The sequence below is a fragment of the Aulonocara sp. 'chitande type north' Nkhata Bay genome, linkage group LG14 (assembly GCF_057382095.1).
Source record: "Aulonocara sp. 'chitande type north' Nkhata Bay isolate Kocher_YH1m ecotype deep benthic linkage group LG14, A_spYH_male_GT1.1, whole genome shotgun sequence".
Taxonomy (NCBI): domain Eukaryota; kingdom Metazoa; phylum Chordata; class Actinopteri; order Cichliformes; family Cichlidae; genus Aulonocara; species Aulonocara sp. 'chitande type north' Nkhata Bay.
The window spans coordinates 37,074,774-37,100,933 of NC_141357.1; the positions used below are offsets into that span (position 1 = coordinate 37,074,774).

General features: G+C 42.4%; 4 protein-coding genes and 3 non-coding genes across 7 annotated transcripts in view; all 7 read right to left on the bottom strand.

Moving 5' to 3' along the window:
- Positions 1 to 6,214, bottom strand: part of ints4 (integrator complex subunit 4) — a 12,491-nt gene extending 6,277 nt beyond the window's left edge. Inside the window, exons 1-16 of the mRNA XM_086262459.1 lie at positions 6,088 to 6,214; positions 4,646 to 4,840; positions 4,412 to 4,529; positions 4,222 to 4,328; positions 3,995 to 4,109; positions 3,711 to 3,796; positions 3,508 to 3,558; positions 3,325 to 3,413; positions 2,669 to 2,789; positions 2,270 to 2,341; positions 2,003 to 2,177; positions 1,345 to 1,550; positions 1,123 to 1,265; positions 911 to 1,026; positions 598 to 731; positions 209 to 375 (exon numbers count right to left, since the gene is read on the bottom strand). Of these exons, the coding sequence (XP_086118585.1) occupies positions 209 to 375; positions 598 to 731; positions 911 to 1,026; positions 1,123 to 1,265; positions 1,345 to 1,550; positions 2,003 to 2,177; positions 2,270 to 2,341; positions 2,669 to 2,789; positions 3,325 to 3,413; positions 3,508 to 3,558; positions 3,711 to 3,796; positions 3,995 to 4,109; positions 4,222 to 4,328; positions 4,412 to 4,529; positions 4,646 to 4,840; positions 6,088 to 6,141 (1,949 nt within the window). The 5' untranslated portion in view covers positions 6,142 to 6,214. The remainder of the gene's footprint in view (positions 1 to 208; positions 376 to 597; positions 732 to 910; positions 1,027 to 1,122; positions 1,266 to 1,344; positions 1,551 to 2,002; positions 2,178 to 2,269; positions 2,342 to 2,668; positions 2,790 to 3,324; positions 3,414 to 3,507; positions 3,559 to 3,710; positions 3,797 to 3,994; positions 4,110 to 4,221; positions 4,329 to 4,411; positions 4,530 to 4,645; positions 4,841 to 6,087) is intronic.
- A 981-nt stretch (positions 6,215 to 7,195) lies between these two features.
- On the bottom strand, positions 7,196 to 10,415 carry LOC147315197 (uncharacterized). Its single transcript, XM_086260336.1, has 3 exons — positions 10,317 to 10,415; positions 8,770 to 9,241; positions 7,196 to 8,246 (listed from the first exon to the last, which is right to left on the bottom strand). The coding sequence occupies exons 1-3, from the start codon at positions 10,354 to 10,356 to the stop codon at positions 7,907 to 7,909; spliced, it is 852 nt and encodes a 283-aa protein (XP_086116462.1). The 5' UTR covers positions 10,357 to 10,415; the 3' UTR covers positions 7,196 to 7,906.
- A 3,575-nt stretch (positions 10,416 to 13,990) lies between these two features.
- Positions 13,991 to 18,033, bottom strand: kctd14 (potassium channel tetramerization domain containing 14). Its single transcript, XM_086260337.1, has 4 exons — positions 17,836 to 18,033; positions 15,682 to 15,906; positions 15,147 to 15,281; positions 13,991 to 15,030 (listed from the first exon to the last, which is right to left on the bottom strand). Exons 1-4 carry the CDS (start codon positions 17,887 to 17,889, stop codon positions 14,719 to 14,721), a joined length of 726 nt encoding a protein of 241 aa, XP_086116463.1. The 5' UTR covers positions 17,890 to 18,033; the 3' UTR covers positions 13,991 to 14,718.
- Positions 18,034 to 18,967: 934 nt separating this feature from the next.
- rps3 (ribosomal protein S3) lies at positions 18,968 to 26,100 on the bottom strand. The gene is made up of 7 exons (XM_086262465.1): positions 25,941 to 26,100; positions 24,783 to 24,913; positions 23,590 to 23,683; positions 21,126 to 21,220; positions 19,982 to 20,169; positions 19,692 to 19,895; positions 18,968 to 19,054 (listed from the first exon to the last, which is right to left on the bottom strand). Exons 1-6 carry the CDS (start codon positions 26,064 to 26,066, stop codon positions 19,696 to 19,698), a joined length of 834 nt encoding a protein of 277 aa, XP_086118591.1. The 5' UTR covers positions 26,067 to 26,100; the 3' UTR covers positions 18,968 to 19,054; positions 19,692 to 19,695.
- Positions 19,210 to 19,359, bottom strand: LOC147315200 (small nucleolar RNA SNORD15). Its single transcript, XR_015124873.1, has one exon. It is a non-coding gene; the product is annotated as a small nucleolar RNA SNORD15 (small nucleolar RNA).
- Positions 20,414 to 20,563, bottom strand: LOC147315201 (small nucleolar RNA SNORD15). The gene has a single exon (XR_015124874.1). It is a non-coding gene; the product is annotated as a small nucleolar RNA SNORD15 (small nucleolar RNA).
- LOC147315202 (small nucleolar RNA SNORD15) lies at positions 21,340 to 21,489 on the bottom strand. Its single transcript, XR_015124875.1, has one exon. It is a non-coding gene; the product is annotated as a small nucleolar RNA SNORD15 (small nucleolar RNA).
- Positions 26,101 to 26,160: the final 60 nt, after the last annotated feature.

Consider the following 26,160-nt stretch of genomic DNA (forward strand, 5'->3'; position numbering starts at 1 on the left):
GACACCAGTTAACGACTCATTTACTCACAAATAACAATCACATCCCTACAGTTACTCATTCAGGATATCAGGAAGTCTCATGATCTGATGTTTGCAAGTAAAAAATATCGGAGGGATTTCTGGCATTCATTCATAAAACATGTTCAAAATGTGACAGCACAAATCCTTCCTGCGTGCTTCGTGTGCACACTTCACTGTGTGCGTTTACCTTGTGGTCAAGTCCAGCAGGTCCTGGGCTCCAGGTGCCTCCAGGTTCTGGATGGTGCTGACCCTATTGAGACTTTGTTGAAGGAAGAGCTGAGCAGATTCCACAGAACCAGAACCCGGACCCGAGTCCACAGAGTCGAGACCGTACACCTGCTTCCTGCCGGGCAACTAAAACACAGAAAGTGACAGGAAGGACCGTGAGCGTCACCAGCATCAGTCTGATGACACAGAAGTGCAGGTGCTCTTTGCTGTCGGGTTGACCGTGTTTTCCAGGTCTGACGGACATTTTTCTCAGAAACATGATTGAGAAAAAAAAAATCAAGCATCCCGACTGTGAAGCGGCTGTTAATGCTGCTAGTTTGTAATGTGATGCAGTATTTCAGTTCTCACTCTTAGCGGCGGCACGAGGTGGGAGAGGCTGTCCCTCAGGTAGGCGTAGTGTCTGAAGGTGTGGTCGGAGAACAGCGCCGGCATGGTGGGGCACGACTTGGCAGCATTGAACACCAACACCAGGACGGCGATATCTGAGATCAACGGAGTCAAGGACGAGGAAACGCAGCGCACAGCAGTAGAGGAGAGACAAAGCAGCCAAACTGCACCAACAGGTCATAATGGAAGACCTGCGAAGCCCCTCGGTGGGTGGTGTTACTCAGGTTCCTGCTCCTCTGTGTGTGTTTGAGATCTTTAGGTGTGTGAAGGATACAGGCCGGGTCGTCCATGTCTGGCTCTGGCGTGTCGAAATATGGATGTGTGCTGAGCAGTTCAGGAACGAGCGGTAACACCAGCGTAGGATGGCGGGATCCCAGGAACTTCAAACACCTGAAGGTAGAAAATTAAAAAAGAAATAAATAAACCATCAGCTTAACTCATGGCAGCTCTGCAGAGTTATTTATACACTGGGCTGTAGACTCTTACTTCCAGACAGAGTTGCGGTCGGTGGGATACTTGTTCAGGTTCTTGAGCAGCTCCAGCAGAGCCAGCTGGATGCACTCTTTAGTGGAGACGTTGGTGTAACACAGTAATTCATGGAGAGCTTCTCTGATGTCTCGAGACGAGTCCTGTGCACAGACGGTGAAAAGTCAGACACAAAAACATCACTCGGGTTTGTGATTCCAGATCGTTTCCCCGCTCTTATACCTCCAACACGGCCAGCACCGTGTCCAGCTGGTCCTCTCTGAGCGTGATGTGGGTGGAGATTTCTCTCAGCACGTGGATGGACTGCAGCCTCACTTCCTCGATCTCATCGTTGAACATGTCGACCAGGAAGTCGAGACATTTCTCGGCGAAGCTCGGAGATGACCGAGCGAGTTGGCACAACGCCTCCACCGCTGCAATACGAACCTCTGAAACAAAGTTTAAAACACCAGAAAATATTCAGCAAAAAGAGAAAAATGAATCCTCAACAGAAGCTGGAGACAGAAAACAGCATTTACTTCAGTCATTCAACTCTTTATATCTGCAGACACTCAGCTTCATTTTGTCCACTGCCACACCACACCATTTCTTTGGAGCCAGACGTGACCACATTTAGACGTGCGGGTGGAGTTACTAGTTAACGGTAGTAAGTGTAGTTAGCAAGCTACAAGTATGGAATCTATGGATGCAATGCACAGGCAGAGTTACCTGCTATATAGCAGTCTGTGCATCACAGCAGGTCTTATCATTTGGCAGATAATTATTTAAAACAACATTTTAAAGTTCTCTGTAACCTCCTGAGACATTTATGAGAACATTTAGCTGTAGCAGCCTGAACTCAGTGAACGTATCATCCAAAACTCTGCTGGGTTTCCTTTACCAAACATCTCATCCTCCAGGCCGTGGACAAAGGCTCCGCAAGCCCCCGAGGCAATGAGGTTGACTGTGTTTGTGTCCAGTTTCTCCTTCGGGGCGTCATCGGCCCACTTCCTGCCAGAGGAGAACTCTCCGGAAGCAAAGAGCTCCTTGGCTCGTTCATGGGCTGTGCGCTTCCTCTGGATGGAAAAGAGGAATAAAGGAGAGTGAGCGGAGCTGTGCCGATAAACATCACTTTGCTACAGACTGTCAGATAAAAAAATTAACTCACCCTGAGGTCTGACATCAGCTTCTTATCCAAAGTTTGCTCCAGGAAGTGAGGACTGACCTGCAGCATCGAACCCTGACACACGAGAACATAAAAGCTTCACTTTAACACCATTTGCCTCACACACAGATTCTTTCCCATCATTAATCTGCAGGCATTTTCCCACTTAATGAGAGCAAACTCAGTAAAGATTGTAAATATGTGGATTAGGTAAGATTCCTGAGTGGTGGGTGAGCCATCCTCAGTGATGCATTACATCGTTTCTACAGTGATATGAGGACACATGGGTCCACCTGTGGATTCTTCATGTGAGGACTTCTTCTAGGTTTGTGTCCCGTATATCAAACTCTGACTTAATTGCTGATGATGATGTTGTTGTCATGGAAGACTTTGTTTACTCACCAATGTTTTCGCGGCCTGCACCCGAACCATCCAGGAACCATCGCTGACCATGTGACTGATCTTACCGAATGCGTCATCAACCAGCCGGATCTCCTCATTGGATGATGGGATGGGTACAATGCTGATTGGACAGAAACATCAACAAGCTACAAATCAGAAAAACTGGAGAAATGTTGCTTACAAGCAAAGTTTGTATCCAGAAGGAACATGAAAATATAAAAAAACAAACATTTATGAACGGCAGTTTTTCCAACAATACTGTTTTGTGAAAAAGTCAGAGTAAATGTTCTGGATAAACCATAACCAAACCTACCACTGGAAAGAATAACACATATACTGAAGGTTAAGGGACTTTTACTTTATTATTCATCTTTTACCTGTAAATGATGTTTTTAAAGGGTTTGGACCTAACAACACTTTCTGTTTTGTTTTATTTTACTTCTTCTTTCGAGAACATAAGTAGCCTTGGGCTAAATATAAAGTCGTCGCACATGGAAGTTTCATGAAGGTTTCTGCACTTCAGCAGAGACAGTGCTTACAGACAGCAGTTAGGATTTATCTTTTCAGACATCAGTCGTGGTTTCTGATCCAGAGAGCGGAACAAACTCAACAGCTACACTGACTGAAACTGAGTATGAGAATCCGGGTCTCCTCACCTCTCTGGGTACAGCTGACTGAGCACCCAAACCATCTGCACTGCTGCAGAACGGACCTGCTCATAGTCATCTGTGAGCAGCCTGCAGGCCTGCAAACACACAAGAATACATACAGAAGGTTGGATTAAACATCTAAACTACAGTGGGAGTGCAGTAAGCTGTGAGGACGTATTCTGCTCGTACCTGATCATAAATAATCTGATGAATCTTCATCCCTCTCTCATGCAGCTGCAGCTGGAAAACAAACAACAGCACAGAGAGCAAGCAGAGTTATTGAAACCTGAAAATAGAGTGGGTTGTTTTCCTTAAAGCTCACTGTGCTTGGTTCCTAAACACATGAGTCTAGTGCTGGTTGCAGTGCAGGGGGGGTTACACGGTTTTCCTACCATGGCTTTGAGGGCTGCAGTGCGGACTCTGGGGTCTTGGTCTCCAAAGTAGTCGCTGATAATGCTCTGGACATCCCTCAATCCTCCTAGAGGCAAAATAGCAGGCCGCCATAAAAACCATCACACAGCAACTCAAAGCACAATAAATAATGACACATAAATACGTTTTGAGGATTAAACTAAATCAGACATCAAATTTAGATACAGAAGGATGTATTGATCTCTCTGTATTTTTAACATTTTAAGCTTTAGGTAAAATAAATACAATAAGTATGTATACAAACCTAAGGATGTGCCCGCGCCCTCGTTTTCTTTTCCTAGGGGAGCGTCCACCATGCCGAGACATCCCAGGAGCTGCAGGCACTTATTCCTCACCCCAAAATACGTATCAGAGAGATGCTAAGAGGAGAGAAGAGAAACGAGGAGGACATTTACTGGTTTGTGCAGAAAGTCCTGTTGAATTTGTAATGACGACTTCTGTGTATGGACTCTGAATAAGTGTTTGTGTCACCTTGTAGGCCACCTCTACGAGCCTCAGTCTCAGTGCAGGACTCTCGGGCAGCTGTGTACCAATGACCAGCAGGGTCTCCAGCAGCTGGGCGAGAACTTGATGGGACTCTGAACACACAAAGAAACAAAACAGTTTGCTATGAAAGTTTCTCTGAGTTTTGGAGATGGATAAATGTTCAGATGTGTCGTACTCTCATTGCTGAGCGTGTTAATGGCATCGTCAACGATGCAGTCGGGGCTGAAGCCCTGCGTTTTAGAGAGCAGGCCGAGCAGAGAGGCAATCTTCAGCCTCACAGAGTTATCCGTCTCCTGGAAGAAAGAATCGTCATCTTTAGAAGTTTGACTTTTTTTTAGGACACTAGAAATTCTGGTCTTATCAACTCTATTTAAAAAGAAGGAGAAAAAAAATACCCACAACTCTTTACCTTGTAGTAGTGCTCCAGCAGGATCCTGACCACACCCTCCACGCTCTCTGCCTCCACAGGCTTGCGTGCAAACTGCAGCAGGTACTGCAGGGCATCGGTGGAGTTGGTGGCTTTACAGAGGTCAATGTGGAGAGCGGCAGATTTACTGGGTTTGGACAGACGCAGCTTTTTGGCTGGAGTTTCTTCATGTGGAATCTGTAAGTGTAAAAACACAGTTGCAACTACAAAAAGCATCTAATCTCCTGACATATAATCTTTTTTTCTCTAACTGGGCCATCTATTCTTTTTGACCATATATACTAAGAGCTACTGTCCATTTATCCATGTTCTCCTGTGTTGTTTTTGTTTTTTTAATCCAGGTCACAGGGGCAGCAGTCTAAGCTGGGATAGCCAGACCTCTTTCTAATTTCACCTCCTTCAAGTCTTCTGGGGGGTACTGAGGTGTTTCCAAGCCTGGGTGTTCGCAGGGGTCTCCCCCCAGTGATACCTGCCTGAAACATCTCACCCAGAAGGCGTACTAAAGCTTTCCCAGTAAGAAGCTCAAACCATCAATTGTCTCATTTTTCTCTCAGTTCCTCGCTCCATCTCTAGAAACAGCTCATTTAGGCCACGTATATCTGCAATCCTACTGTTTTGGTCACCACCCAGGTGAGAGGTCATGCTGACAGGTGAGAGTAGGAACATAGTTCATCCAGTAAATCAGCTGCTCCTCTTTGATCACTACAGACCTTTGCGTTGTGACCATTACTGCAGACGCTGTTTAAATCTCCTGCTCTGCTCTCCTCTCACTCATCTCCAAGAAGCTGCGACGCTTAAACTTGTAGTTTACACTGGTAACCTCAAAGGCAAGTTAACCCTTTTCTGTCTGAGAACCGTAGCCTCGGACCGTGAGGTGCCAACTCTCGTCACACTAACAACAAACTGCCCCACTGCGAGCTGGATGTTGTTGCTTAATGAAGCCACAAGATCCACAAAAACGAATGACATGACGCATAAACGGCTAATAACAGCACTGCTTCGAACAGCTATTACAGTTTCCTCTTACTTTGGCTAAAAATCCTCTGTGAGAGGAGCCAAAAGTTCCTCTGTGCAGGAAAAACTCAGAACATGCGAATGAGCTCAGTTAGCGGATTAATGATTGACGTGAATGCTAAATCGGATGTAAACAACTCGGTTTCTTTTTGAGCTTCCAAAGCGTAAAATGCCACTGTCAGTGGATACTGTGCTATACTGTGTGTAAGAATAAAAGCACTAAACAGAATAAGTTGTGCTTTTCCTCTGCACTAAACTCTCAGAGGATCCATGTTGTGTTGTGACTGTGAGCGGCTATCTTTTAGCATTAGCTAACACGGTACTTGGCGCAGAATTGTAACATTTAGCGATTTCTTTAACGTTTAAACTCTAAGTTTACAACAGCTGACGAGACGTTATAATGTGCTCACCTGTACAACTTTGGAAAATTCCTCATAAACTCGCTTTTTCAGATGTGCTGCCATGTTTATGAACACAGTTAGCTAAGCGTTTCCATTCAGCAGCAGGATAAATTGTCCCTTTACAGTTTCCGTAACTTCCTGATATTGTCCATGTCCGCGACATCGATCTTTTAATTATTATTTTGGATATTAATATTTATATATACTTTCATTTTGTTTATTTTTATAGCTTTATGTCAGATTTAATATGCAAAAAATATTTTCTTTCTTTTTCACTAAACACCTTTTCAAGCATAAGACAGCCTCTAAGTCAAGGGAGAAACCAGTATTATGTCTACACGTAACAGGCAACTTATCAAAAGAAGCTATTTTAAGTTGATTCTTTAGGCACTTAGCTACAATTAGGAACATTTCAACATAATGTGCAGTGTGTCTCTAACATTTGGAGGAAATTTGACAGATGGAGGTCAAGAGAGAGGTACAGCAGAGGGTCTCTACAAGAGGCTCTGTTGTGGTTTGGATCCTGTGATGTTGGAATCCAATACCATCTGGAAAGACTCAGCATCACTGTAGCAGTGTGAGATCATCTTGATAGAGACCAGAAGAAACGGCAGCTGACATCCAAAGAAGAGCTTTAAAGAAGTCTGGAGGATTATTCCTGAAGACCACTTATAGAAATTACAAGACAGCAGTGAAAGAGAGTTCAAGCTGTGCTGATGAATAAAGGTGATCATGCCAAATATGGACTTTCCAGACTTGTTAGAATTGTACTCTTGTTGTTCCTATTTGTTTTGTATATATGCATATTTCAGTGAATCACTGCACGTATTTACTATTTTTCTATTTAAGCAAATGTGAGTAATGATATTTGGATGATCTACTATTTGTTTTAGCTTTGTAATACTTTGTAGCTGTGTAATGCAGTGAAGCTATGACCTTGCATCTTCGCACACTTTTAGCGATTTCAGACAATTACAACCCCAATGTCAACAAAGTTTGTAAATAAAACACAATGCAATTATTTTCAGATCTCATAAACCAACATTTTATTCAACATACAACACCAAAACATTAAAAATGTTTAAAGTGAAATATTTTACTATAAAACATTAGCTCATTTTGAATTTGACGGCAGCAACACATCTGAGAAAAGTTGGGACAACAAAGGCTGGAAAAGTAAGTGGTACTAAAAAGCATCAACTGGAGGATATTTCACAGCTGTGTTAATTAACAACAGGTCAGTAACAGACCAGGTATAAAAAGAGAGGATGGACAGAGGTTCACCGAGCTCCAAAAACTGTCTACAAATTGTGGAAACTTTTCAGAATAATGTTTACCAATGGGGGTCAAGATCTCTGCCTAAATAAATAAATAAATAAATTTGGGTAAATTCCCAGATGATTAAACATGCAACTATTTTGCTGGTAATATCTGAAATCAGTAAAGAAAATCAACAGCCTATTTATGCAAGATAATTCATAATTTTATTGGGGGGTTATATTGGTTGGGTCTGATTATGCCCTGGTACCATCAATGCTGAAAGATCTATACAGGCTTTAAAACAACGCAACATAGCAACAGATCGCATCCAGGCGACGTCTTTTTCCCATTTCAGCAGTGCAATAAAAACAAATCTAAAAACCCAAACAAACAAAGAACTAAAAAACAACAAGAACCTTTTTTTTGCATACATGCAAAATATGTCATTAATAATACAATACTGCAACATAACTGTAGTAGTATTCTCTTACAGGATCCATGAGGATGTGATGATTGAAAAGGGGCCAGAGAAGTGAAAATAGTACAAAAATCCTGCAGTGATGGACGGTCAGTTGATCTCGTGGAGCATGAAGGATTCTGCTGATGCTTTGGCCCTCTCGCGGTCCGACTTCCACGTGAAGAATGCCACTATGGTCACCATGATCGGGAGGGCCACACAGAGCACGATGCGGCTGATGGGCAGCTTCACCTGACACATCGCCGTGACCGAAGGATTCAGGCTGTCATCATCATTATTTTGGAACAAAAAGGCAGACCTGAAGTCCAGAAACACGGCTCTGCTGTTCTCTGTGGTGTTCACCAGACACCTCCACCTCCTGTTGTTGTCGTCCTTCTGGAGTTTTGTCACCAGAGTGATGTTGCAGCGAGTGTGGCTGGTCAGGTTGTACCTGCACAGAGGTGAAACGGACAGAGAAACATCACACAGCTGTCGTTCATCACCAGGCAGTGTTCACCTGAACATTTCTGCTTTTAGTTTTGGTCTGAGACAATAATTTCATTTGACTTACATTTTCTTTTATAATGTAAAATATAAGTTTATAATTCTGGTTGTTTTTTTTATTCAGTCTTTATCTCATATACTCATTTTGTGTATTTTGCTGTGTGTATGTGTCTGTATTAGAACCTCATCGATCTAAATTCAGCTCAGATACTCTCGCAATTTAGATTTTTTTAATAACAGGAAATATTTTCCTCCTTAGATAAAGAATAAATAAATCTTTTACTTTTTCTCATATTTTATATGTAATGGTACTAGCTGTTTTTAAACGATTAAAATAAAAAAAATGGTTATCTATTAAGATGATTGCAATAAAGAAAACATTTATTGCAATACAGCACAACATGTGTTATGGGTTATTTATGGTAATAGTCTTTATGATTAACAGAAATAAAATGACCTAAAAAACCAACCTGCTGTTGTTGGGCAGCTTTCTCCCATCCTCATCCACCCAGCTCAGGCCGAACACGCTCTTTGAGTATGACTTGCAGCTCCCTGCGTCATAATAAGTGAAGAAGGTGCAGGTCAAGGAGAGGATTCCTCCAGGCTGGAGGTCGGTGAAGGTGGAGAAAGACGAGATTGTGAGGAGGGAGAGGTAAACGTCAGTGACAGGCTGGTCGTTCCTCAGGCAGACGTAGGATCCAGCGTCCCGCACCCTGAGGTTGCGGAGGCTGATGGAGCAGTTGGATGTGAAGGTCATACGGCTGGATTTGTCTGAATCGGCCATCACCTTCCCATTGACGACCTCATGGACGAACCGCACGTCCGTGCCTTTGTTAAAGAAGGTCCAGGAGATGGCGGAGCAGTCTGAGGACACCATGCATGGAAGAAGAACGTCTCCTCCAACTGTGCTGTACACAAACACGTCCTTTTTGCACCTCGCACCTGTCAACAAGAGATTTTTTATTTAAACAAATCTGATAAAACCTTCATGAAAGACATGAAAGATCTAAAAGGAGCAATTTAGTATGCAGTAATAGTCAAACATCTGTGCTCTTTAATATTTTCTTACAGTACAGTCCAACTTTGTAGTCTGTAATTTTCATTTTAAGGAAAAAAAAAAGCAGTTTAAAGAAAGACTTTCCCTGCTTGTGCTGTTTGCACATTTTTAAGACTTAAAGACTAAAAGGTCAGAGAGCTCCCTGCATGAGGCCAACATGACAAAAGGTCGAGGACCAAATTGCATACCAACGATTTTCCCCTGTGTCTATAATCACCTTTATACAGTCAGCCGCCCTGTTGAATGTATTTGAAATGAGAGATAAAAAAAAATTATATGACAAAAAAACAAAGAAGGAAAACACAACCCCCCCAAAAAAGCCAATAAATTGTTCGGCTACAGTTCAGAACTACAGATCTGCATCAAACATTAGGAACAGACATGGAAACCTAAAAGTCAGAGTTGTATATAGGATAACAAATAACAATGAATAAAATGACGTTTTTAATCTTTTAAATGTAAATTTTAATTAAGTTACAGACTAAAAGTTCCCTCCACGTGTGAGTCTCTCGAAATGTTTGAAGTTTTTAATTTGAATTTTATTTTCATGAGAAAATTAAGACAATTTCTCACTTTCTCACAAGTTGGGAGACTTTTTCACCTCCTGTAGATTTTTTATGCAAATCTATTTTTGAGTAAACCTGCAAACAATCAAACACATCCAAAAAGTCACACAAAACCCTGTGTGGAGATAAAAGCTTTGCCTTCGTGAGGTCTGTGTTTCAGATTTCATTTTTAATCACAATCGGTTCTGAATATTAAAACGATTGGATAAATGGATCCTAAAAAAAAGATTAGATAAAAAAGTAAAAGTAATTCAAGTGAAGCAAAACTTCTTTCTGTGTGTCTTCATCAGACACGTGTTCATTTACATTTAAAAGAGCTTTTAAAGAATACAAATCTCAAAAAAAGGAGAAACCTCTGTAGCTAAGAATCAAACCAACAACAAACAATCTGTACCTGTCAGGAGAAGACTGGTGAGCAGCAGGACTCTCATCATGTTTGTGATTTCAACACCGCAGCGCGTTTTGTTCTCGTCGCTGCTGCCTCAGCTCTTTCTAGACTGCCGCCTTCATTTCCTGTGTTACCCCAAACAAAACAGGACGCTCACATCAGCCTTCAGCCTCACTGATACGAGCCTCACAGGTATTTAGCACGACGTGTTAAATGTTTTTCATCACAAACACATTCAGTAAAATGTGTTTATGTGTGAAAGCTCATTTCTGTGCTTATAACAAGCAGCTTTTTCCATTTCTTTAAACCACATCAAAGCTCCTGCTGTCCCTGCCCATCAGACCTGTGCTGCTTCTGCATTTTACTCCAAACTGCAAACATACATATTTGGATACCATGTGAAAGGATTTTCACAGTACCTTGTATGTTTGTAAGAGAATAAAATCTAAAATACTGTTACATACACTGGATACAGCTGTAGTGACACAGGCCTAGACTGGACAGCAACTCCCTGGTAATCTCCAGTAACCAGGGAAAAATGATGAGTGGTTGCAGGAGGTTGGTGGCTGTCTCAGTTACAAACAGGGTGCCACACCCAAAACTTCCTAGTGATCGTTTCAGTTAGTGGCAGATTGCTGCGGCTATGCATTTGCAGTGAAGACGCAGATTTGTCCACGAACAACTTCAAAGTACAAGTTGTGCCTCACTGCCAAATCAACATGATTCAAGCGTCTCTGTTTCCAGTTTGTGCTGCAGTCACAGACTCGCTGCAGAGTGGCCTGTAGTCGGTGACTGTTTGCAGACAAGTCAGCGTCTTCCATACAAACTATGGGTGACTGTAGAAACCTGCAGTGCAAAGCTGTTCCAAAAAGGCTTTCGGTGCAGCAGCGTGCAGTAAAGCGTTTTACAAGGAGTTTTACTCAATGACAACAACCACCTGGTGCTTACTGGTGGGTCACTGACTGGTCTGCAGACCTGCATGAATTAAGCTTTAGCATTTGACGTCACAGCAGTCTCCAGCAACCAGTCACATCCAGTTAGGATACTCATTTTCCCCTGATGACCGGTGGTTGTTAGGTGGTCACTAATCAATTTTTAGGAGCCAGACTGGCGTCACTAAACTGGACCTCTCCACCATGTTTATGGTGCTGGTTCATTCTGGAGCATTTTAATAGAATTATCTGACACATCATTTGGTTTCCTGTGAGACACAAATCATCCCAGACGTTTGTGTTTGCTTGAATCTTTTTTATGGTTTTATTTATATCTTATTATGTCGTATTTTTATTATTTTGTTTAGTTTCAATGCACAGCACTTTGTGTCAGCTGTAGTTGTTTTAAAGTGCTTTATAATCAAAGGTGGACGGACGGTGGACTGTAGCTTAAATTCTCTGCAGGGTCTGTGTGGTCACAAAAAACAGGAACGCAAAAGAGCACAAGGATCCTTATACTGAAAACCCAGCTGGGTCTTTGCACTCAAAGCTTCCATCTCAACATTGAAAAACGAATATGTCAGAAGGCAAAATGCAAACACTGAAGCTTCAGATGCACAGGCCAGACCAGTGGGTGATACAGCAGCTGTGTTCATCTCTTTTACAGTGTGTGGTTTCAATCAGTGGTTTTCAAACTTCTTCTGATATTTTCCACTTTAGACATCCAAAGTTTTAGTGAAATAAACGCCAACACAATAACATAATTCTAAATAATCGATCTTTATATTGATATCTATTTTTAATTTAGATTTGCTCAGTTCATTCCTGCTACTGGTGCCTGCCTGAAGGTGCCTGACCTGTGGCTTTAAAGCAAGATTAGAGGACTTGTTAACTGCACTCTTATGCTTTGCTCAAATGATCCAGTCAAACAGTGCTGCTGGGCTGATCACAGGTGGCACAGTTTTGTGAAACAGCAAAGAATAAAAAGATGTCTGCTCACGCTCAGAGCTGAGTAACGGCGTTTGTGTTAAACACAAACAAAAACGTTGTTTTTTGAGTTTTTTGAATTGTCACTTAGCAGCATCACTTTTCTTATAATGAGATCCAGGGTGTGAAATCTTGTGCAATATTTCATCCTCAGGGGCTTTTGTGAGGAAGTGCAATTGTGTCATTGTGGTGAAAATACTGTATGCTACGTGTCCACCCCTCCTCTTTCTTTGAACAAGGGAAGAAATCGTGCTTTGACCTAATACCTCAGCAAACCTTTTTTCTCTTTGCGCGTCATCCTGCACTTGAGCTAAAATTCGAAGAAATTCTTCAAGAACAGCTTGTCAGCTGCTAACATTCTGATGTTTAGAAGATATCCTGCCATCTGACTTTTCAGCAACCAAACATTCACTCATGAATTCACCAAATATTTGTGGACCAACTTAGGTATTTATAGCTGTTGGGACTTTATTAAATGCTCCCTGTCAAGCTCACTGTGTGCAGCAGTGCTACTTGTTAGTTTTGTTTTTTCTTTTGAACGTCCTTTAGATGAAAACTGAAGATTGTCTGTAATTTTATCATGTTAACAAATCTAGGTTAATGTTGTGGAAGACACACCAGCAGGACACTCATGGGCTGCTTGTGGAAACGACCCCAGATTTTTTCTTATCTGTGGCCTCCGAGCTGCACAATCGGCCCCTGTAACCGCTGTTTGTTGCCGTTTAGTCACACTCTGATCACAAAGGATGTGGTCTGACATGAGACAGCTGATGGATGCTATGCCCTGCTCTGTGGCAAACACTGCTCTGCTTTCTGTCAGGACGCTTGTTCTTTTTTTTAATGACCTTTTTAGTTCTCTTAAACTGGGTTGTGAAATGCTTGGTTGTCGTGTGTGTGACGCTCTTTTTTTCGTCACTGACTTAACTTCCCCAGCTACAGTGTATGAAGTTTTATACTAAAGGACCAACCTTTGGTTAGAAAGTCTAACACAGCAACACGCTAAGGACTGAATGACCAGACAGTTAACGCCAAGGATCACTGGACATGTTGCTTTTTATGAAAGAAACCATCACTCTGGATTTGTATGAAATCATGTGGCCAAGTGACCAAATCCAAGATCTGTCTTAATTAGGCCCCTTGATCAATTTAGGTAAATAAAACCAAACACTGATTTCTCAATTAAATTGGAGAAACAAGAAACCCTTTGGTACACTTGGTCAACAAAAAAGAAAAACTGATTTTGTTTCTTTTGATCCAGTTCTACTACGGGGCTGATTTTCTGCAGGGCACGGACAAACCTGACCCGTCATAGACACTTCACAGCTGTTTGCCTTTCTAAACGTCTTTGTGTTCACTCGAAGATCATTTGTGCTGTAAATGTAGGAGACGTACGTGGCTGCTGTCCTGTGGATTGTTTGCGATCACACTACTTTTCTCTCTGTGATATTTAGGTTAGGTATTTAGGTTTGATTGAAAAAAAAAGAAAGAAATCTGACCAACAGAAACTGAGTTTTATTTAAATTCTTTGAATTTAAATGTCACATAACTGTTGAGTTATCATTTTCACATATTTCCAAATATTTAGGAAATATGTGAAAAACTAAATTCAGACATTTTGTTTGACTAAATGTTGTAATTGCTTTTTATTATTTGCATCAAATCGTATGCAAGAAGCTGTGTGGCTCGTGTTACAGTAACGACAGTAGGATGAGTTTCACGTGTGGACGATGCCATCTAATTAAACAAGTTACTACTGAGACCTGCGGGTGGACAAGAAGATTTAATAATAGAGTAGTTAGTGTTTGTTCAACACAGCACTGAATATGAACCAACATTTATATTTATAAGCATCTGAAATGAATTAAAAGATAGAAATCTTTGCTTGGCAGCAGGCGCTTAAACCCACAGACTGTACATAAAACATTAACATAGCCATAATGCAACATCACCCACTGATTATTCAGGTCCTGCTGTGAAGCCTTGAGCTGAACATTTATTGTTTAAATAAAAATATCAAGTTTGAAAAGGAAAAAACGGTGAGGCGTAGCTCTGACTGACAAACACAGACAGGCAGATGAAAATCACAAGGCTGCCCCGGCCTGAAGTCCTTCTGGACACTAACAGAGACAATGATTAAAACATATCATCATGTCCTAGTAAATAAGACTGAAAGCTAGAGAGTAAGACCCCAAACTCATCACTAAAGTGTCCCCTGAGGTCAGCTGGACTTCTGAAACCTGAGAAGTCGCCCCCTGCTGGCTACTAGGAAAGATGCACTTCACTCATCACAAGCAGAAGCTACAAGCCCTCTTTTTTTTTTTTTTTTTTCCATCTTTCAGGAAGTCAGTACCTTTGAAATTAATGATAGACCGATGCTTTACTGAGCCTTTGTTTTAGTGTGGCTCTATAACAAAAACATAACAAAGTGCAGTCTGTAATTTTTTTAAAGAAAGAGTATGCACGGTTTCAAGTTTTGTTCAGCCGTCTCATCACCACCAGGTGAATGTGAGTTGATAAAAGTAGTCATAGCTCCTGGACAGGAAGCTCTTCTCCACGGCGTGAGGCTGGATGCTCACCCTGTAGCCCTGGTTCTCGATGTCCATCTTTACACAGTCCAGCAGATCTTTGACCAACGGGGCGGCCTTCCACGGCCCGAACGTCACCACCGACTCCTTAGCCGCCTCCAAGCTGTTAATGGCATTATCATAGAAGCCCAAATCCTCCTCCGTCCTCAGCACGCAGATTATGATGGTGGAGTGGCGTGCGGCGATGGCCTCGGCCCTGGCGATACGAATCAGAACCTGGAGGAAAAATTCTAAATGATCATTCAAAAAGTGGAAATGTGAAGTTGCATGAATTCCAAAGTAGGAGTGTAAACTACAAACAGTCGTGGATTATTGGTGTGAGTGCAGCTCACCTCGATGTTTTCCTTGTAGTGTGGGACTCTGGAGAGGAACTGCTGCCTTCCCACCAGCTCTCCAAACAGCCGAGGAGTCTCCTCCAAGAGTTTGATCAGCGGTTTGATGTTGTAGTGGATCGCCTCCTTATGAACCTGCAGAAACACGAGTTGCAAACTTAAAATTCATTTTGGCAGCAGGGCACACCCCCTGTTTTTTAAACTGGTTTTATATTCATATCTTAAATACTTTAAAACGATTAAGAACTTCTTCGATGTAAACTTATGGCGGATGTTCATATTAAACATGGCCAAACAGTGTGAGGACAGTCCTAATAATCTTCCCTGTCTAACAGGTTTGCAGGCGCAACCAATCAGAAGAAAGCTTAATTAAAAGGAGGAGGAGTTAAAACAGTTTGTGCCAGTGGCGCCAAAGCCCAGTAAATACAAAAAAGGATTATTTTGAATTGTGAATCATCCAAAGCCAGTCTAGTAGAATCAGAAAGTAAAAATATGGAGCTTTATACGAGCAGAGCTACATCGTGATAAGTCGGACCTCCTGGATGTTCTCCTTGGGCAGCTGTTCTGATCTCAGGAACTCCAGGATGGCTCCAAAGTGTGACCCATCGCGGTCAATGAAGTAGCGTCCCTGTGTGTCAGTACGCAGTTTGGGCGGTCCGCTGAAGATCTCCGCCAGCTTGGAGTCGGAGTGCTTCCTGAGCGTGCTCAGAGTGGTGGTGTACAGGTGACCCCCGACATTTAACTGCACAACATGAAAGTTCTGAGGAAAAAGACGATATTTAGGTTTCTGCAGAGTGCACCAAATGACTGCAGGAACAGTTACAGTATTTAAACACTGGGCTTATGTGCAGCCTCATGCTCAAATACAGACGATTATAAATCAAAAGTTTAAGCAGCTTTTATCTTATTATTGTGAGTCAAAGTCACACATAACCAATAATAGATCAATTTAGTTTGCAAAATCTGCAACACAACTAATTAGTCTTAAAATTAATCATATTTATTAGAAGTGTTTGCATTTGAAGGAGGGTTCTAAGACATCTCCTGTGGATGATCCATATTCATCTTGTAGTTTTCCCTCCCCTTGTCTCGATGGAGCGTGCTCATTTTACTTTACATACAGTTTGAATGTTGATCATTCCTGACAACAAGGATTTTCACTTGAGTTTAAAGAGTATTTTCTGCACATAGAGAAAGCTAAATAAATACCTGAATGCACAGACTGTGTGTAGCTCTGCAAGGCTGTCAGGCAGCATGAATCACCCACTTAATGATTTGCACAGGTAGATAAGACTGCATTCCTTCATGGTCTGTCAACACTGAAGCAGCCTGTCAGGGCGGCCTCACAGGACTAACATTAAAATTATGGATAACGCCTTTCACATGTTTATTTGTTTATTATATATTCATTTAAAAAATATAAAATTAATGAAAACAGTGTAGATTTGAAATATATTGTAGTTTTTACCTGATGCCACTAAATTCAGAGGAAGGATTCACATATAAAAATTTCAGATTTCAACAGATTTTACAAAGATTATACAAAAAAAAAAACAAATAACAAAAAAAAAAAACAATCACCATGTACAAAAACATTGTCTCTTAACATTTTGCTGTTGTTTGTTTTCTTTAAATTATTTTAATTGTGCCACATAATATGCTTAAAAGTCCCATGTTACTATGGTTCATGAGCGCGGACATTTAGCCTGCATGTAAGCTCTTTGAGTACAAATAAACACCTATTTTATTATCACATGATCATAAAAGACAGGAAAATGCAGAAAATAGATGCATGGACATGCAGACATGTTAGATCAGCCCTACAGGCTCACCGCTGTGAGCCGGGACATACCCACAGTGTAAACAGCTTCAGCTGTAAAATGCTGCTTACCCAGCGATGCGTCACTTTTTACTCTCTTACCTGTGATACTTACACTACATTTCTCTGATACTGTACTCTAATTTGAGAAAAACTGGAAGGAAACATGCGCACCACACTTTAAATATTATAAAGAAGCGTTAAAACCAAACCAATGCACAGAGACAACATTTCATGGTCTTAAGCATCTAAATTAAAAATATTCTCTGGAAATATTCTCATTCCTGACTGCAGTATTCACAAACATTGCCTCTATAATTGGATGATTAGTGGCTGTTTTATGACCGAGCTGTGGCTGTAACAGTGCACTGCTTTGTATCAGCGCCTCATTTGCCCGTAAAGGAACCGACCGTAGCTGCCAATGAATGACAGCGTTTTCCTTGTTCCTCAAGTAAAGTACTACATATACTGCTAAACTGAAAGTACAGCAATACTTCAGTAAGTCGGTGAAATCCCACCGCTCACTGCGTCGGCTCCACCTTTACATGCACAGAGAAGTTAAACGGTGTTCCCATTAATCCTAAAACGGCAGGAAAGGTTTTGGGAACATTTCAGACGAAACTTCCTCGAAGTTGGAAGTTTGATTCCTGTGAACCAGAGCGCCCTTTAACGCGTCTCTGGAAAACTGTTAGAGATTAAAATGCCGTGAAACAGCAGCACAGCAAACATCTGCCCTGTTTCACTTTGGAAAAAGTTATAATTTGTTGTCTGGCTACACCTGCATCCACCTGTTCAGCCCCCGAGCAGGTGGAGGATTTCCTTCAGCTCCACCAAACTTCCAAACGATCGCACCGAGGGCTGCAGTCTTACCGGAGCCGCGGACGAAGGCGGTTTTTCTGTTGATTTGTAGTCCGGCAGACTCATCGTGTCTTCAGCGGTGGTCCGGGTGGGAGCTGGGAGTTCACCTGTTACATTTTTCTACAGGTAGCAACCAAGGGGCGTGGCCTAACCCGGACCTTCTTTAGTGCCGAGAAGATGGATCACTCGGCTGCAACACGATTCCCTTTCTTATCAAACTTTTTAATTTACCCTGAAACGGGGAAAGCGCGCATGCGCAGACTGATAACCGTTTATTTATACTCGTATATTTCTAAAATATATTTATTCAGTGTAAAGTTGTATGGATGGTGTGATATATTCACATTTACTGTAGGCTGCCACACTTACGTCACACGTGACGTTTGTTGCACCCGAAAATGGAGCAGTGACACATCTTTCCTTCTGACGTCACCCTAAAGGGGCATTTCACTCAGCTTACTCACTTTTCTCGTTAAACACTCCGTGAAGCTGTGAACATCAGTCTTGTACTCATTGGTTTCCACACTGACGCAGTTCTCTTTTCAATCAGTCATTGACACACAAAACAAAAGTCCTGATTTATTTACTTTCAAGGTGAGTATCAATTTCACCTTAATTCATATTTCTTACCTGGTGGTTCGTGTCCCACCAGCGGGGCCAGCACCACAGTTTGACAACCAGCTGTGCATTAAATGCAAAACTTAAAGCTGAAACGCATTTTAAAACCAACAATCTGCATGTACAATGTCCAAATTTTGAAGCTTACTTTACGTGTAAATTCCAGCTTCCACCCACCAGGGGGCGCCATAGCAACTTTTAGATTTTCACTATTTTGAATAGAATATTAGATTTCACATCCTGTGTCCTCCACGGGGACATTACTTTGACTTTTCTCTACCATATACTTTCTTTATGCCCAACACTGGTTTCATACTTCAGCAGTGACTCTGCATTCTGCTGTGAAATAAACCTGCTGCTCCCACACACCAGGAAAAAACCATTACATTGTGTTTAAGAGGTCGGCTCATAATCTTCTGAGCACTTTGACATGTTTTGAAGATGAGCTGGTTGGGAAAATTGTAAACTTTTCCCTCAGTTTTCCCACTCCACATGAAACCTACAGGCAGTTAAATAAATCCACTCATTGTTTTAAGTGTATTTTCCAAATTTTATTGTTTTTGTACACAAAAATCAAAGGGCCTTGCTTCCATCTGGTGCGACGACTGAAAACCTGCAAAGAGAAAAAAAAAGAGAATTAAACCCAGTTTCAGAAATCAGTAAACTGAATCCTGAGCTCAAATTGTTGACCTCAGTTTCTGTGAGTTCCTAAAAGACTGTTTTTGGTGTCCTGTAAAAGTGTCACGGTTCGTGTTTGTGAGCTGAAACCCTTCTCAGACAAATGCCTCGATGTCTTCAACTGAAAAGAACCCCCTGCTCTGAGGAACCGGAGCAGAACCACAGAACGTGATTCTGAACCAGCGACCAGCAGAACCAGAATGAGTCCTGTTCCGACTCGTCATCGTATCATCACCGAAGGGAGCCGTGTGAGACCGTCCAACACCACAGTCTGTGTTAAATCACTGGATCCAGATTATTTTGCGATATATTATCAGGACAGCAACAGTGTCACCCGAACGTACCCGAATGGCTAAAATGTCACAATTTAAACCTGTTGAAGCTCCACTGTAGCAAACAGAACATATCTACTTATCAGAATTCACAGGAACCTCCAATTTTACTGCAGAAGAACTAAAAAACTAATTTATTTTTTGTGTTTTCTCTCTTAGGTTAGCAGCAGGACAGGATCTATCATTAGTATACAGCCTTGTGAAGGCCCTGCAGCAGTCAAATAAAACCCTGTCTCTTACCCTCTTATGCAGTGGGTACAGGTGCTCCCTGGGGCATGACGGGCACCTCTGGCTTGGCCCCCTTCTGCTCAGACATTGGTGTGGTGGGCAGGGTCTCCTCCTTGGGCTCCACAATGCTGACGTGGTCGGGCAGGGGCTTCTTGGGGCCGATCTTACCGCTGGGGTCCCAGGGCAGCATGATCTTCACCTTGATGCCCAGCACACCTGAGAGTATTAAATAAACACATCAGTGCCACCAAAACAACGCGATGGCAGTTTGATTTGGCTGCATGTGGCCGAGCTGCACTCACCCTGCCTCAGCAGGACGTGGCGGACGGCTGTGTCGACGTAGTAGTTGACGGGGTCTCCGCTGTGGATCATCAGACCGTCCACAAACTTCATGGACTTGGCCCTCTGACCCCTCAGCTTGCCGGACACGACGACTTCGCAGCCCTTGGCGCCACTCTCCATGATGAACCTCAGAACGCCATAGCAAGCCCTGAAAAAGCAGAGTGATAAAACAGTGTTAGCGGCTAATCGATCAGTGGATCCAAAGTACTGCAAGATTCTCTCAGGAAACTTTCACTGTGACTGAAATGATTCTGGTTGGTCGACTTCATAAAAAACATCAATTTTCTACATGGTGGGTTCAGCTGGAGGTCTTCAGGTTTTAAATCGGTAAAACATGCCATGAGGAGGAGACGCCTCCTTCATCAGTGAGCTTCATTAAAGCGTGCTTTGACCCTTCTCAGACAAATGCCTCAATGTCTTCACCTGGAAAGGACCCCCTGCTCTGAGGAACCGGAGCAGAACCACAGAACGTGATTCTGAACCGGCGACCAGCAGAACCAGGATGAGTCCTGTTCCGACTCGTCATCGTATCATCACCGAAGGGACAGAAGCTGACACACAGAACACAGGCTTCACCCTCAAAGTACACATGAGGTTTTTTATGACAGGGTGTTTCCTACTGACCATAATTTAACCTCTGTCAGCATTTTTACTGTTTACTCTTATAGATTACGATCAAATTTCCTACTTTGGGTCGGGTCCAACATACTAAGAGATGTGCCATGAGCAGAATACACTCATAAATAATTGACTTGAGAAAAACATCCAAACATTAAACTGTGTGCAGAGATGTATTTAGAGCTTAAGATGTCATGTTAGGACGCATAACGTTAAGAAACGTTTAATAAATTATCTTTGTGTTAAAGGACAAAACACAATACACAGACGATTATAATAGTGAAACTAAAGTTAATATTCATTCATTCACAAGATTGTGTTGATGTAAAGAGCTTATGTGTAAACGTACATTACTTATTACTCAATGGCAGAAAACATTTCTAAGGTGGAAGTTAACCCTGTGGAGTCATTAACTGTTTAAATCACACCAGTCTGATGAAATTTGTAACAAAAATTATTTAGTTAAATTAAAGAAATCCAGCTCACCTGCGCACAGCCAGGCCTCCCAGCAGTTTGTAGCGCAGAGACTCAGCCTGAGCGATGGCACACAGACCACGAGTGGCAACTTTCTCAGCATACAGCTAAAAGAAAGAGGAAGGACATTTCAGTATTACAGACAAACACCGGGATCAAACCAGCACGTGTAACGATGGACTGCAGGTTTCCTGCACCGTCTGCAGCAGAGTCCTGATGCCTCGACCCTTCTCAGACAAATGCCTCTGTGTCTTCACATGGAAAGGACTTCCTGCTCTGAGGTGCTGGAGCAGAACCACAGAACGTGGATCTGAACCAGCGACCAGCAGAGCGAGACCGAGTCCTGCTCCGTCTCGTCATCGTATCATCACTGAAGGGAAATCTGACTGTCTAACATCAGAAGCCTTTGCACTTTACTCACTGGGTTTCCTACCAGGATGAGATTACTGTAAACTGCTGTTGGCAAAGTGTTAATATTGTAAACAAACGACCTCTAAACAGTTTAAAATTCCATATTTTTACATTTTTGCAGCCAAATGCATTTATTTTTCAAACTCTGAAACCTTCAAACATTTGTTCAGATACACCTCACCACTGACGAATTACTTTCCGTACTAAAAACCATCCAACAGTGAGCTTAAAACACCGATTAGTCTTACGCATTTATAGCGAAAGGCTGGCTTCCGGTGACGGACCGTCCCTGGCATGCTCATGGAAATGTAGTTCTTTGAGCAGATATTCATTTTCAAAAAACGAGCACAAGACTGCAAAATAAATACAATTCAGGGGGTCAACCCGGAGGTCGATGTAACTGGCAAAACAATCTGGGGGCCGACCACAAGGTCAGCGATGGTGGCGAGGCTTGGCAGGGCCAGATGTCGCAAAGTCCTCTGGCTGAGACGTGGCTGGACCTAGTGGCATGGACGTCGCAGGGAGCTGGGAGGGCTCGGCTGGGTCCCCAGCTGGCGGGGAAGTGGAGATCATGGCCATGACAAAGTACTCTGTCTCCTTCGGTCAATAGTCCAAGAATCCTTGGTCGAATGCCAAATTCAAAAATATTGTCAAAGAAATGCTGCTGGGTCATCATGGACCTGACCATGATGACCCAGCAGCATTTCTGTCACAGCTGGGAAGGCTGGTGCTTGGTGTGGGTCCAAATGCAGACACTTGAAGGCGTGGTGTGTTAGACAAAAGACGCGTCGCTTATTGTGACTGAATAAAAAAAACGTACCAAGCACTCAAAACAAAAGGAAGAAGGAAACTAGAACAATACTGATGATAACTAAACTGGCAGGAACTAAATTACTACACGCGGAAGACAAAGAACATGGAAACCTAGACGTGACAATCAACAACCTGGAAATATGGAAAACATGGAAAGAGGCACCAGCCTTGCTGCTCAGAGCCATGTTAGCCAGCCAAATGAAGCAGTCGCAGCACAGACAGGATCCGGACTCATCCGCTCAGTATTGAACCCAGACAGGCACAAATTACACCCCATCCAGTGTGAGCCCATTTTTAAAGGCTTCCACATGTTTGTGAGTAAAACGGGGATAAAACAGTGCTGACCTTCTTTCAGATTTGCACCGCCATCTTCCAACGGGCCTTAGACAGGAAAGGACCAGCAGAGGATGTGGAAATGGATTTATAGATATAGCTGGTTGCCGGTGACGGTCTGTCCCTGGCATGGTCACGGAAACGTAGTTCTCTGAGCAGATGCGACGAGCATGATTTTGCGGGTTCATTACCAAAGCAATTTTCCAAAAACCACCAGATTTATTTATGTGTTCATCTTCAATCATGGAAATATAAATCAGAACAAAACACACCAAACTTCAGGAGGTAGACAGGTCCACTCCCTCACATTATAAAGGCAGAGCAGGTGAAATCTGCAGCAGTGACACTAATTATATTTTTTATTAATTTATTTATATTTTTATTCCTCCAGCATCCACAATTTCACTGTACATGACCAATGACAATAAAAGGCTGTTCTGTTCCATTTTATTCTATAATTAATATAAATAATAACAATAATAAGAAACTTTAAGTTACTTTATGAGTTACAAATATGTTTTTGTAGTCTGTTGCTTTTTATTACTTGAAAGTTTTAGGAATAAAGATTTGAACTAAAGTAGTAAATGTTAGGACGAGTCCTGCTCCGTCTCATCACCTGACCGTTTAAAATCAGAAGCCTTTGCACTTTACTCACTGGGTTCCTACTAGGATGATATTATTGTCAAGTGCTGTTGGCAAAGTATTAATATTTTAAACCAAAAAAAAAAAAAGGACTTAAAAAAATAATTTCAAATTCCATATGTTTACATTTTTGTGGCAAACCAGCAATTTCACCCCCCTCCCCCCCAAACCTTTAGATATTTGTTCCGATATGTCTCCACTGAGGGATTATTTAATACTAAAATACATCCGACAGTGAGCTTAAAACACTTCTTAGTCTTATTTCTTGGTTTCCTACCTCCACGCTGCCCTCGGGGAAGCCAAACCTCTTCTGGACCACAGCGGTCAGCTCTCTGATCCGACGACCCTTCTCTCCAAGAACATTCTGGGTCCTAAAGATGGTGAGATGATTAGAGTTAAACCACATGGGTAAAAATAACAAAACAAAACCCAGATCTTTACAAACACCGGCACAAAGCTGAGACAACATAGAGCTACACAGCTGAAGTAGTTATCTCTTTAGATAAGCACACCGAGTTTACATGGAAGGAAGATGAGCTATATAAACAAAACTGACACTGGATGTAATTTTACCAGTGATCTTAATGCCTATTTAAAAACCAACATTTGCATTATTAAAAGGAAATGATCAGGACTGACTTCTAGGATGTCTTTTAATGTAAGCTTTTATTTTCTCGAGCTTAAAATATGTTTGTCTTTAAAAATGGCCAAAAATAGCAAATGCTCAGACCACTGTTAACACACTGTGTCTTACAAATGGACCAACAGTGTTTACATGCATATGCGCACTGCCAAAGTAATGGCATATCCACTTTACAGTAGAGACTCATTTTAAGCTTCTATACTTGTTTAGTTTCTAAACTCAAAATCTTCTGGAGCGGTAACAACTTCTTGGATTGGGACTCATCACCCCTTTCCCATTAGCAGTTTGCAGGGTTTTCCATTAGGTTCATAGTACCTGTTACTTTTTTAGTACCTACTCGGCTGGGGTTCCAAACAGGTACTAAAATGTGACGTCCTCTGACTGCGTGCCACCAATTGGCTAATCAATAGCGTCAACTGAAGCATCAGAGCGTCTTGTTTTTTAAACTTGGGAACGAAAGAAATGGCTACAAAAACAACTGTGTTCCCACGAGTGCAACGAGATGCAACAGACCGAGCAGCAGGTATAGATTCGCTTCAACATCCACCTTTGCTGTAGCGTTCATGTGACATTAATTGCGTTGTGCTACATTGAGAGGCATTGCTATGACAGCAAGCAAGCATACAAGTCGATCGGTGGCGAGTCGACCCGAGTAGCTACTAATGAAAAAGGGGCGATGGGCAAGCAACCTAGCCGTGGATCAGAACCAGCGACCAGCAGAGCCAGACTGAGTCCTGCTCCGTCTCATCACTGGAGGAACACCTGACCATTTAAAATCAGAAGCCTTTGCACTTTACTCACTGGGTTCCTACTAGCCGACTGCTCACCTTGTGGCCAGGATGATGATCTCAGTCCTGGTTGGAGTCACGCGCACCTCCACACCGGAGTAACCATCCTCGGCAAGCTCACGAGTCAGGAACTCATTCAGCTCGGCCTTGAAGATACCGTCTGCGACGAACTGTGGACAGAGAACAGTTAAGCTTTATGTTTATGAAACACTCAAACATCCAGCACCAAGCAGACTTTCTGCCAGCATCTACAGGCTGCACACTCACACACCAACTGCCAATGCATCCTTCAAGTGCTGCAACAGGTACAACACTGATGCATCTGCTGTGGCCCCGAAACCACACAGATAATAAAATACAGCTACAGAAAATGAATGAATGGGTTTGACCCTTTAAAAGCGGGCTAACTTGAAGCTAACACACTGCTCACACTTATTTAAAACATGTAAAGGATAATTTGAAGTTCCTAACTACCCATGATGGCATTCAAACCACAGCAGGATTCACTTCTACAGAGAGCACAGTCACATTCAGAGTGAGTGCTGAAGACAAAACGAGCAGAATCTCATCGCGCTGCAGTTTTTAAACAGGCTGTATTTGTATCATCCGCTTACTTCAGCTTGCCTGGCTTCAGTGCTTAAACGCAGGCTGCCACATGTCGCATGCTTTACTGTGAAATTCCTCCCAATTCAAAATTAATGTCCTTGAACGATTCACTAAAATGAACCCCGTGCTGACTCCACATTTAACCCGAACAGTTCTAACTGCACATACGTCTCATTAACCACATTTCTCAGTGAATTAGTAGCATTAAGGAGGCAGTTTGTGTCTCTGGCTCTATATTAATACGGCTGCGAAGCTAACACCTCCGAAAACCTGGACTCAGACACAAACAACCTTTAAATGAGAGTTCAGCGAAGTCTTTTCGCATATTAGGATTTAAAGCGGGCATTAAAGTCGTGTTTAAGTCAGACACTTCAACCAGTGTGTAACTGTGCCCGGCCTCGGTGCTCAGAGCCATGTTAGTTAGCCAAATGAGGAGGTCACAGCGCAGACAGCATCTGGATTCATCCGCTCAGGATTCAACCCAAGCGGGCACATCTGATACCAGGACGGCCACCAAACGACCATATCAAATCCAGCGTGAGTCCATTTTTAAAGAAATGCAACGTGTTTGTGAGTAAAACGGGGGCTAACCTTCCTCTTCTTGGAGATTTGCACCGCCATCTTCCAATGGGCCGTAGACAGGAAAGGACCCGCACAGGATGCGGAAATGGATTTATAGCTAAAAGCTGACTTCCGGTGACGGTCCGTCCCTGGCATGCTCAGGGAAATGTAGTTCTTTGAGCAGATGTGATGAGCCTGAGTTTGTGTGTTTCCTATTTTTATTACCAAAGGAATTTACACGGCGATATAA

Excerpts from the sequence above, each read along its gene's own strand:
- rps3 (XM_086262465.1), bottom strand. The coding sequence starts at position 26,066 with ATGCCAGGGACGGACCGTCACCGGAAGTCAGCTTTTAGCTATAAATCC. Across the intron at positions 23,684-24,782 it reads ATCATCATCCTGGCCACAAG|GACCCAGAATGTTCTTGGAG; the intron begins GTGAGCAGTCGG and ends CACCATCTTTAG. Across the intron at positions 19,896-19,981 it reads CCACGTCCTGCTGAGGCAGG|GTGTGCTGGGCATCAAGGTG; the intron begins GTGAGTGCAGCT and ends TAATACTCTCAG.
- LOC147315197 (XM_086260336.1), bottom strand. The coding sequence starts at position 10,356 with ATGATGAGAGTCCTGCTGCTCACCAGTCTTCTCCTGACAG. Across the intron at positions 9,242-10,316 it reads CACCAGTCTTCTCCTGACAG|GTGCGAGGTGCAAAAAGGAC; the intron begins GTACAGATTGTT and ends TCTTGTTGACAG. Across the intron at positions 8,247-8,769 it reads AAGCTGCCCAACAACAGCAG|GTACAACCTGACCAGCCACA; the intron begins GTTGGTTTTTTA and ends ACCTCTGTGCAG.
- kctd14 (XM_086260337.1), bottom strand. The coding sequence starts at position 17,889 with ATGAGTCTGCCGGACTACAAATCAACAGAAAAACCGCCTTCGTCCGCG. Across the intron at positions 15,282-15,681 it reads CCAAGGAGAACATCCAGGAG|GTTCATAAGGAGGCGATCCA; the intron begins GTCCGACTTATC and ends GTGTTTCTGCAG. Across the intron at positions 15,031-15,146 it reads ACTACAAGGAAAACATCGAG|GTTCTGATTCGTATCGCCAG; the intron begins GTGAGCTGCACT and ends TTTTTCCTCCAG.